The sequence below is a fragment of the Natator depressus genome, chromosome 19 (assembly GCF_965152275.1).
Source record: "Natator depressus isolate rNatDep1 chromosome 19, rNatDep2.hap1, whole genome shotgun sequence".
NCBI lineage: Eukaryota > Metazoa > Chordata > Testudines > Cheloniidae > Natator > Natator depressus.
This window is the reverse complement of record NC_134252.1, coordinates 18,976,360-18,988,375: the sequence shown is the minus strand read 5'-3', so window position 1 is coordinate 18,988,375 and position 12,016 is coordinate 18,976,360. Positions and strand designations below refer to the sequence as shown.

The 12,016-nt window shown below is 42.8% G+C and overlaps 1 protein-coding gene across 1 annotated transcript in view; it reads right to left on the bottom strand.

Annotated features, from left to right (window-relative positions):
- MATN1 (matrilin 1) overlaps window positions 1–6,351 on the bottom strand; it is a 45,117-nt gene extending 38,766 nt beyond the window's left edge. Inside the window, exons 1-2 of the mRNA XM_074934299.1 lie at window positions 6,264–6,351; window positions 1,020–1,366 (exon numbers count right to left, since the gene is read on the bottom strand). Of these exons, the coding sequence (XP_074790400.1) occupies window positions 1,020–1,366; window positions 6,264–6,351 (435 nt within the window). The remainder of the gene's footprint in view (window positions 1–1,019; window positions 1,367–6,263) is intronic.
- Window positions 6,352–12,016: the final 5,665 nt, after the last annotated feature.

Sequence of the window (12,016 nt, the reverse complement as noted above, 5' to 3'; positions counted from 1 at the left end):
GACTAATGTTTAGTTAAAATGCAAGCTGTTAATGAAACAAGCTTTCTGCATGCACAGAAGGGAGAGTTTTCCCCCCAGCTGTCATTGAGCTGAGGCAGGTGTAGCCAATTTCAGAGATGACGAGTCAGGGGAAAGCAGATGCTGTTGTTGTTATATGGTAGAGCTTCAAAAAAGAACTAGGTAAGTTCATGGAGGCTAGGTCCATCAATGGCTATTAGCCAGGATGGGCAGGGATGGTGTCCCTAGCCTCTGGGCAACTGGGGATGGATGGATCACTTGATGATTCCCTGTTCTGTTCATTCCCTCTGGGGCACCTGGCATTGGCCACTGTCAGAAGACAGGATACTGGGCTAAAGGGACCTTTGGTCTGACCCAGTGTGGCCATTCTTATGTTAAATACCAACCTAGACCATGATCTTGCTGCCCCACACTCACTATGTGCATATAGAAAGAGGTGGTCTCGCCATCTCAATAGTCAAGACAGACAAGGAGTGGGCTGGAGGTGTGGGGGAATTAAGGTTTCCAGGGCAACCTTAATTCTGACATTTCCTACCTTGTGAGTTCGAGGTGGGGGTTTGCAAAGGCACAAAGAAGAGTGAGGCACCAAGGCCCAGATTGTCAAAGTGAATTAGGCACCTAACTCCCATTGAAATAAATGGGAATTAGGCACCTGCATACCTTTGAGGATCCGAGGTGAAGATCCCGCTGACTTTCTATGAGAATTGAGTCCCCAATTGCTCTATCTGTCTTAGAAAACCAACCTCCTTGCCACTGCAAAATTAAAGGTCCTTTAGTGTATTTTCGTTGGATGGGATATTAGTAAAGACGGCCATTGCCACAGAGATAACAATCACTTTTTCCCCATCCCTAATATTTTGTGGGGGACTTTGGCCATTTTCTTCAATGTTTCCAGTCTCTGATTAGACAGAAGGAAGGGGAATGGATGGGAGAGGTGATACCATCAGGGAGAGCAACACTGACTTCTCCCAATGCAGCAGCTCAGCAGATAATTCACTTACTTTATTAATCTCAGGAGACCTCACACGGGCCCCTTCTGAGTCGCTGAACGCCCTATTGATGGCAAACTGGATTGCCAAGCCCGTCATGGTGCCCGTGGAGAGAGGCTTGATCTTGCGGACTGCTTGCAGCAGGCTGGCTTTGGTCCAGTGGGTCTTGAGGGAGAACTCGTTCTTGACTGTGCTGGCATAATTGATCACCCCCACCCGAGTGGCATTGGGGCCCACATCTAGGGACTCGATGACCTGGGACAAGAATACTTTGACCTGCTCAAATTCATTGGGGCGCACGCTCCGGGAGCTGTCTATGATGAACACCAGGTCGGAGGGTCTCGTCCTACACAGAGCACCTGCACGAGAAAAGTGGGAAGAGAAAGATGAAGAAATAAGGCTACAGAAAAACTAGTGAGGTTCAGGGATCAGAGCAGGATGCTGGGGACTCAAGACTTCCTGGTTCTTGTGGGGAGATAGGGTTCTACTGGGTTATGGCAGAGAACTGGGTGTCATTTGTAAAACCAATGGGATGATGATAAATACTTACTTATCTCATAGGGGCAAAGTGGGAACTAATTAATCAAAGTTTATAAAGTTTATACTTTTTAGAAAAGTATTTGTATTGGTTAAAAACATAACACCGTGTACAAATATGTGTACTTTTAATGCACAGAGGTGATGAGATAATATTTGGCATTTGTGGGGCTGGATTCACCACTCCAGGTTTATGCTGTTATGCTGATGAAACTCAGTGCAGTCACACTGGAGTAAAACAGCAGAGGGGCAAACCAACTGTCTGAAGCACCTTGATCAGATGCCCATCAAACGCTTTGCAAAAATTAATACATAAATTCCCACAACAAGTCTGTGCAATAGGTATTGTTATTGCCACTTCAGAGACAGATAAACAGAGGCACACCTAGCCATTAAATAACTACCTCAAAGCTCCAGGGGGTCAGTAGAGGTGGAAATAGAACCCATGAGTCCTGACTCATATAACCCCCTGGTTTAACCCTTAAAGCAGTGGTTCTCAACTAGGGGTACATGTATCCCTGGGGGTATACAGAGGTCTTCCAAGGGGTAGATCAACTCATCTAGAGATTTGCCTAGTTTTACAACAGGCTACAGAAAAAGCCCTATCAAAGTCAGTACAAACTAAAATTTCATACAGCCAATGATTTGGTTCTACTGCTCTATATACTGTATACTGAAATGCAAGTACAATGTTTATAGTCCAGTTGATTTATTTTATAATTACATGGTAAAAATGAGAAAGTCAGCAATTTTTCAATAACAGTGTGCTGCGACACGTTTGTGTGTTTATGTCTGATTGTGTAAGTAAGTAATTTTTAGTGAGGTGTAACTTGGAGGTACGCAAGACAAATCAGACTCGTGAAAAGGGTACAGTAATCTGGAAAGGTTGAGAGCCGCTGCATTAAATCACAATGGAAAACTTGTCTTATGAAAGGAGACTCAAGGAGCTTGGCTTGTTTAGCCTAACTAAAAGAAGGCTGAGGGGAGATATGATTGCTCTCTATAAATATATCAGAAGGATAAATACCGGAGAGGGAGAGGAATTATTTAAGCTCAGTACCAATGCGGACACAAGAACAAATGGATATAAACTGGCCATCAGGAAGTTTAGACTTGAAATTAGATGAAGGTTTCTAACCATCAGAGGAGTGAAGTTTTGGAATAGCCTTCCAAGGGAAGCGGTGGGGGCAAAAGATCTATCTGGCTTTAAGATTAAACTCGATAAGTTTATGGAGGAGATGGTATGATGGGATAACATGGTTTTGGTAATTGATTGATCTTTATATATTCATGGTAAATAGGCGCCCAATGGCCTGTGATGGGATGTTAGATGGGGTGGGATCTGAGTTACTACAGAAAATTCTTTCCTGGTATCTGGCTGGTGAATCTTGCCCATATGCTCAGGGTTTAGCTGATCGCCATATTTGGGGTCGGGAAGGAATTTTCCTCCAGGGCAGATTGGAAGAGGCCCTGGAAGTTTTTCGCCTTCCTCTGTAGCATGGGGCACGGGTCACTTGCTGGAGGATTCTCTGCTCCTTGAAGTCTTTAAACCATGATTTGAGGACTTCAATGGCTCAGACATAGGTGAGAGGTTTTTCGCAGGAGTGGGTAGGTGAGATTCTGTGGCCTGAGTTGTGCAGGAGGTCGGACTAGATGATCTTAATGGTCCCTTCTGACCTTAGTATCTATGAATCTATGAACTTTTCCTATTGGCATCACATCACAAAGCACTGGTGATCATACTGTAAAGAATAAGTCTGCACTAGACAAGAGAATCGGTGTGAAAATGTAAAATAGATTGACCTAAGATGACATATTCCCCATGTAACTTCTATGTTCCCTTGGTAAGATCAATAATAAACATGAGGGAGAAAACTATTGGTGGTCAAGATGCTCTGTCCTGCAGCTGGATGGAATTTCTCAAAATTGACCATTTTGATGACATTTTTCATCAAAATTTCAAACTGTGACCAAAATAAAATAAAATAAAAAGGGTTGATATTTTTATGAACATTTTCCCAAATTGCCCCATTTAGCCTGCCTCTGTGAGGTTCTCTTCTCATATTCTCTGTTAATATTTCATTTTCACACAGGAGGAGGATACAGTTTCTGCGATACAGGGGAAAAGTTCTGTCAGACAAGCTTTTTGACCAGCAAGTCTGTCTGACATAGATTCATAGACATTAAGACATAGATATTGGAGTTGGTCATCAGTGTGAAATGTAACTGAGCTTTCACGCTGTTAGACAGATGAAAACAAATATCCTGCTATATGTCCATGAAGAGAGATCATCAGGTGGGTTTCCTGAAAGACTCTAGTGCTGAATGTGTAACTGGCTTCAGAATAATGTATCTCTAAACAACGCAATGTGCAGGAGGGATTCAAGGAGGAGTTAGTCAGTAGGACACACTGGTTTCCACTGAAAAGTAACCATTTACCTCCGGGGGTTGGTTTCACTTCACTGCCATATTTCACTGCAGGAAGTAGAAAACGTCTGTTTATAATCAAGCTTACATAGTGCTTTAATTCCTAGACCAAAAAAGAACTTTATGAAGTGTCATTATACCCATTTTACAGGTAGGGAAACTGAGGCCATGAGCTTTGCCCAAGGTCATGCAGTCTGTCCTTGGTGGATCAAGGAATGGACAATAAGTCTTCTGATTCCCACTCCAGTGCCCTAACCACCATTTGTTTTTTTTTAATTGTTAACTGCTGCCAAGAAAGAAGTGTTGTACCAAAGCATTGAAGTGTGGGATAAGGACTGACTGAGCCAATAAAAGATTTTGGAATCAACTTTTTCACAAAGCGCTTTTGTATTTTTGTCCCAAATAACTTTTTTTTGTATCTCTTCTTATGAAATTAAAATGTATTTATGGGGAATAAAGAGAGAGTATTGAAAAATCAAAAGCAAGTCTAGCTAATTGTGTCCAGCCCCAGAAGGCTCCCTAGTCTTAGGGCTTGTCAACACATGGAGCTATTCAGGAAGAGCTATTCCAAAACAATTAGTCTTGAATAACTCCACATATGGACACTTTCATTCTGGCATAAGTGCCTTTTTCCAAAATAGCTTAATTGATTTTGAAAGTGGATTAAATTAAACCAAAAACAACACTTTTATTTTGGAATAAGAATGGCCACATGTGGACATATTCCAGAGTAGATACTCCACTTTAAATCCATTGTCTACCTTATTCTGTAATAACTTTTATAATAGTCAAGCCCTTATGGCAATGAAACAGAGTTTGCGGAAGCACCATGGTGCTGGATTAATTAGAAGAAACAGAAAACTGTTGGTAACTCAGAATTTAAACATATTTATATTGCAAGCAGCATTCAATCATACTAGAAATATAGTGGATTGGATGAATGATCCATCTGTCATTTCCTGACTCTGGTAATATCTAGTACTGGATGGTTCAGGTGCAGAGATACTGTCTCTTCACAAAGCTGATCAGTTGGACAGTCTGCAAAGACATTTCCTTTCTCTGCGTGGCTACCTTATGCTCTGCAGCATGTAGTCACATTACCCTGATCATTTTGTGATCTGCACAGGTATAAATGTTTTTAAATGTCCTAAAATCACTCAACCCTTTTACAAATCCAGCCCCAATATTTGTCTTGACCACCTCCTGCAGCCATGAGTTTCACAGGTTGGCTGAACATTAATTGTTGTCTGTAACTTCATCCAGTCCCTACTGGATCAGTTAATGGACTGATTTCTTTACCATTTGTACAAATCTTTTTCACTATTAGCTTTTCCTTTTGAATTCAACACCTGTTCATTTATTATATATTATTTGTAATACCACAGTGCCTAAGAGCCCCCAACATGACCAGAACCTCACTGTTCTAGGTGCTTTAAAAACACCGAAGACGCCGACAGCCCCTGCCCCAAAGGCCAGAGACAAAAGGTGTAGACAGACAGACTGGGAGTACAAGGAAACAATGTGACAGTATTGTTCAGCATGATAGGCAGTGAACTCAGCACACTGGCTGCCTACCATTGTCAAGTATTTTGTAGCTGGGAAATGGGGATTTGCAGACATTAAAATTAACCATCCTTCTTTAAGGATGCTCACAGGGTATCTCTTGGACAGCTTGCCTCTAAGGCAAATCCTGTCATCCCAATTCAGGCAAAATCTACCATTGACTTCAACAAACTGAAGGGAATTCACTGGAAGTTTGCTTGAAAAAGGACTACATTAAAACCTTAATAAGGACCAACCTCAAAACCAATCCATTCCACTTTACTCAGAAAGGTGTACCAGAGATAGGAATGTCTGATCAATCCAGGACAATTCGCTCCTTGAATTTCCCAAACAAAACCAGCTCTTTGAGGAACGCTTTGAGAGAAGAAGTGAGTTCTATTCAGGAGATAAAAAGGGCACAGGACATCTCCTTTAATGGCAGTGCCTCCTCCAGCTAAAAGGAACTGGACCTCTTACTATGCTGAAGACACACTGAAGCAGCTTTCTGTTAACTGTGTCTGTGCCATGCACGCGGCTATTATTGCAAAGCAACGAAGCAAGCAGGAGAATGCAGCACAGACATCAGGATTTTGCTGCCTTGGTCAACTATTTGCAAAAGATTCTTTGCACAGCCCTGCAATCTGTTTGGTGTCATTTTTCTCCCTTTATCCTCCCGCGTTCACATCTGCCCGAGTGGAATGGCTTTGGGTGGTGAGAAGGTACCACAAACAAACTGACCTCTTCACTTACCTCTGGGCTGAGGGGGAGCCCCGTAAATGCCGTGATCCTGGAAGAGAAGAAATGCAGAGAGCAAGAAGCCAGAGAAAATCCTGTCCATGATTGCTCAGAAGCTGGAGGCAGAGTGGCAGGCAAGAGACTTGGGCCAGAGGTATTAACATGCCACTCCTCAGAGGGGCAGCAGGCCAGCCTCTGACACTTGTGAAATACCTGGGGGGAGGGCAAAGTTGGAGGTGGGGAGGGAGGAAAAGAAGAAGAAAACTTTGAATGACACGAAGGGTCTCCTGGCTTTGCCCAGCCCCTGGGGCTTTCCACAAGGGGTTCATTGCTCGGCTAGGGATGGGAAGTAATAAAGGGGACCCGCGACTGCCTGGAATGTGGAGAATCTGAGACCTTGACAGTGGGGCCAGTGAAAGCAGGTTGGGGAAAGGGGTTAACCCGTCATTCGCGGGCTTTAATCTGCCTAGCCTGGTGTTTGCTGCACTAAGCCAATGGTCTGCGGTGTATGGGGCTAACACCCTTCCTGAGACTGGAGGGGGTGGGAGAGCGGGGCAAGAACCAGGTGACACAAACCCTTAGATATCCAGCTCGGCACATGAAATGCAGACCTCAGGGTTTAGGAAACATCTGCCTTGTGGTGGGCCCCTCCCCCACACTTCTTTTTACTAATCTGCAGGCAAAAATATCAATCTGCTAAAGTAGGAGTGAGGGAGCAGAGGGGAATGAAAGGACTGGAATCATAGCTCAGTAAGACACAGTCAAAGTAATGTGAAACAGAATGAGTTAACTTCAGGGGTAAATTGTTACATCCATTATAAAAATTGTACTGTTTGGGATACTGAAAATAGAGAGCGAGAAAAGTAAACCAGGAGATATCAACAGCAAAGGATAGATAGATAGATTAGTAAAACTAGATAAATAGATAAAGATTGAATACTGTATGATTTATTGTTTTTAGCAGGTTCTGCCCAAACTTAGAAGAAGATACAGTGACTGCCACAAGCAGCTGACAATCTAAACAGACAAATAAAACCCATGATGCGCTGGGTGAATAGGAATCAGATGTCTTCAGTATCCATAAAGCACTATGCAGATTTAGCGGGCTATGTTAATACATTAATAGTAAGTAGATGCATTCATCACAAAGTAACATAACAATGCTTCCATGTTAGTTGATAAATGCCTTTAGGCTGCAAGTGATCTGCCAATCTCATCTATCCAGCCATCCATTCACCACCTTAAGCATTCATTCATTTCACCGACACTGTATGATCCCCGAGCCTCAGCAAACCACCTTCAGATCCAGAGGAGGCCAATTCCGCCATTCTTATGCTGAGTAGCACTTTACTCCACAAGTGCCCCCCCACACTGAAATCAATGGGACATCACACAGAACAAGGCGCTACTCAAGTGAGTCGTGAGTAAGGAAAGCACAAGCTGGCCTTAGAAGAGCTGGCCAGAACATTTCAAAGCCATCAACATCTTGATGAGAAATGGATAAACCTACCAACAAAATTTTGCAGGAGGGAGCCTGGGCTCTGAGATCCTCCCATCTCGGCAGGTTTTAGCCCCAGCCTGAACATCTACACTGCTATTTTTAGCCACATAGCACGATCCCCGTGAGCCCGAGTCAGTTATCCCATGCTCCGAGACTTGCTGCTGTGGGGGCTTTTTATTTTCAGTGTAGCCATACCCTGGGGTCCCCAAATCTACTGCTCTTGCTCATGGTGAGTAGCATCTTATTTCATAGGTAGCTCCACTGAGATAAATGAGGCTGACTCACAGAGGAATTGCTATTTAAGGTGAGCAAGATTGGGAGAATTTGGCTGCAGATTACCATGGGAAAACACACACACATATACATATGCGTGCACACACAAAGCTATATATAAGAGCTAGGTATTATTATAATATCTACATTGGCACACACACACAAATATACATCCACACAAATGCATTTATACACTCATATATACATTCACACATATACACACAAACACATATACACACACTTGCAGACACACACATATACCCCCACCCCCACATAACTACAGATAGTATCAGGGAACAAAATGGAATTAAAATACATGTGTTTTTTGCTTCCACCCCCATTTATATATATATAAAATATGGGTTTTTTTCCTTTCGTTCTGCTTGGCACACAAAGAACTATTGGTGCAGACAGTATTGCTGGCCATGAATGGGGATCATTCAGATCCCTCCATAAATGAAGTCTCTATGGCCGTTCTTGCCGAAGAAAATATAAGGTTTCTCTGTGTCATTTTTCTGCTAATTAGCAAAGAAAGATAAATACATTTCAGGTGATATTTTTCACTACGGAGGTTGGGGCACACACACAACATTAAAGCTTTGAAAACAGGGTAAGGGCAGAGGCATTTTGGACACCATACGTCTGCATTTATAGATCTTTAAAAGAAATGTTTATTTTTAAAATATGAACCATAATTTTTCCCCGGGCCTCAGAAAACTAAAACACTGGATCCAATTTTTCCAGAGGAAAATATGCATTTAGGGCTCTTCCCAAGGCCACTCACAACACAAATAGATAAACCATTAAAGGATTAAGCTGACCCCATTCTGTAGGGCAGCTATTGTAGGTTTCATGTTTCCAGAAGCATAGAAGATTGTTCTCTCTCTCCCTCACATACACACACACACTCCTCTTTACTGAACAAGCACTTGTTTCAAATACTAGATCCGGCTCATTTCTTCTATGTCCAAGGAGCTTTGAATCAAGGTACTACATCAGGACCAACCCTGCCCTCTTTGAAGTCAACTGTTTAGAAGTAATGGCAAAGTTCATATGTGTTAGCCCCTCTTTACCAAGGAAAGCAGAGTGTGAAGGTTGTGGGAAATGGCAAAGAGAAATACATTGCCCAGTGTCTCAGTCTTAGGGGTCCCTGTAGATCTTACTCAAGAGTTCAGTTCAGGAGCAAAGTTCAGTGTCAAGTTCCTCAAGCAACCAAGCAAGAGGGGATCAGCAACTTTGATACATGTTTCTAACCTCTACCCTGGGCTCCTTGGAGAAGGGACAAAAGCAGAAGCAATGAGCTGGGCACATGGTGACATGGCCCCTTTACATCTCCTGCATAAAGTTGTCTACAGAGGGGCCAATATCTCTGTTCCAAAGAGATCTCAAGCTGTATTTGCCTAAAGACACTAACGTTGCAGCTGACCCATGGGAAATCCTGGTCACACCACACAATTTACCTGTGACGTCAGCCTCCATTGTCCACTTGTTAAATTTTGCAACAAGCATATTCGTGCTTTCTCCCCTGCTGCCCCTCACGCTTGGGGGGGGGAGCTCCCCATAAACATCTGCAAAGCCACCTCATTCTCCACCTTCCAGTCCCTCCCTAAAACTCTCCGATGCTGCGATGCCTGCAAAAATCTTGTCAACGGTTAGGCCTGTGGTGTGCTGAGACAACAGCTTATCATGCGGACTCTCATTGTTTCCTTCTACTTCACTGCCTGTTTCCATCTGTTGTTTCTTCCCCTATACTTAGATGGTCAGCTCTCTTGGGCAGGGACTGTCTTTTTGTTCTGTGCTTAAACAGCACCTAGTGCAGTGTGGTCCTGGTCCATGGCTAAGACTCCTAGGTGCTGTGGTAATAAAAATAATAATAATCATGAAAAGTTCCTAGTAAGGCTGTGGAACCCAGGCATGTCCATAGCTAGCAATCCCACCCTCTGCATAATCATTGTCATGATTTCTTCTCACCAGTGAATGGGAGACTGAATTAGAATGAACTTCACAGGGGCAGCGTGGCTCAAAGCATAGGGCATTAGCTGAGGGCGGGGGGGGAGGTCGAGAAACCTGGATTTTATTCAGTCATTTATTGCCTCAGTTTCCCCATCTGTGCCATGGGAATAACAATACTTCCCCTTCTTTTGTAAAGCACGTGGAGATTTGTGGATGGAAAACGCTGCACAAGAGCTTTGTAAGTATGATCATTATTAGTTCATTTACACAGTTCTGTTTCTGATTTGCTCCTGTTTCCTTCAGTCATCAAGTTCCCTTGAGACGTGCCAATGAATCCAGTTTCTCCAGTCATCTAAATCTGCCAGGCTGTAGTTTGAACCAACTGCCTCTTGTCCTGCCCTCTGTGGCAAGAGAGGACAACTTTTCTCCATCTTTTTTATGAAAGCCTTTCAAGTATTTGAAGACTGCTATCATGTCCCCTTTTAATCTCCTCTATTCCAAATTAAACATACCCAGTTCCTTCAGCCTTTGCTCATATCTGACTTGCATTCCACCTCTTTGATCATCTTTGTCGCTCGCCTCTGGATCCTTTCCAGTTTCTCTATATCCTTTCTATACATTGGTGACCAAAACTGGACACAGTCCTCCAGCTGAGGCCTAACCAGCGCCGAGTGGTACTATCACTTCCTCTGACTTTCATGCAATGCCTTTGCTTTTTTGCAGCAGCAGCAGCATCACATTGCTGACTCATGTTGAGGTTGTAATCCACAACTCCCAGATCCTTCTCAGCAGTGCTGCTGCCAAGCCAGTTTCCCCCCCATTCTGTATTTGTGCATTTGGATTTTCTTCCCTAAGTGTAGCACCTTACATTTGTCTTTGCTGAATTTCATTTTGTTGTCTATAGCCCAGTTTTCCAGTTTATCAAGATCCATCTGAATTTTAGCTCTATACTCCAAAGTGTTGGCAACCCCCACTCCCGCACAGCTTTGTGTCATTTGCAAACTTGATCAGTATGCTCTCTAGACCTACATCCAGGTCACTAATAAAGATGTTAAATGACACCAGACCCAGAACAGATCCCTGTGGAACCCCCCTTGAGACCTCCCTCCAATCTGACATTCTATTAATAGTTACTCTTCATTTGCAGTTGTTTAACCAATTGTGTATCCATTAATGGCAGTTCTGCTGAGCCCGCATTTCTCCAGTTTACTTATCAGAATGTCATGTGAAACTGTGTCAAAAGCATTGCTGAAGTCCAGATATATTAAGTCCACAGCATTCCCCCATCCACCAAACCAATTACCCTGTCAAAGAAGGAAATCAAGCTGGTTTGGCATGATTTGTTCTTGGTAAATCCATGCTGGTTGCTAGTGATCACCCATTCATCCTTCACGTATTTGCAAATGGAATATTTTATACATTGATCTAGTAGCTTCCCAGATATCAAAGTCCGCCTGACTGGTTTATAGTTCCCTGGCTCCTCCTTTTTATCCATTTTAAGGATGGGCACTATGTTAGCCCTTCTCCAGTCTTCCAGGACCTGTCCTGTCATGGATGAGTTTGCCAATATTTCTTCAGCGAATTCCTCTGTACCCTCAGGTGAATAGCACCAGGCCCTGCTGATTTGAAGATAATAAAGTCAAAACAAAACATTTTTACCTTCTTGAAATGAAACATTTAGACATTACTGCAATGAGATGATTTGACATCATTGACGTGAAATATTTTGACATCGCTGAAAGACCCAATGTTTTGATGGTCTTGAATCAATTTATTTTTCAATTTCTATTTAGCAGGAAATTAAGAAAATTTAGCTTTTCATTCTGGTTCAGACCAAATATCTGTTTTCAAAAAGCTGGAATTTTCCATAAAATGGACATTTCTGATTTCCATCCAGTTTTAAGCAAAGAAAATCTTGCTTTCCCATTCTCCACAGACCCTGACTCTTCAAGATTAAGACTTCTCGGTCACCTTTTTGAAATGCACACACAAATACATGATGTAGGCTTAGCACTGTTATCATTTATGTTATTTTTCTTTT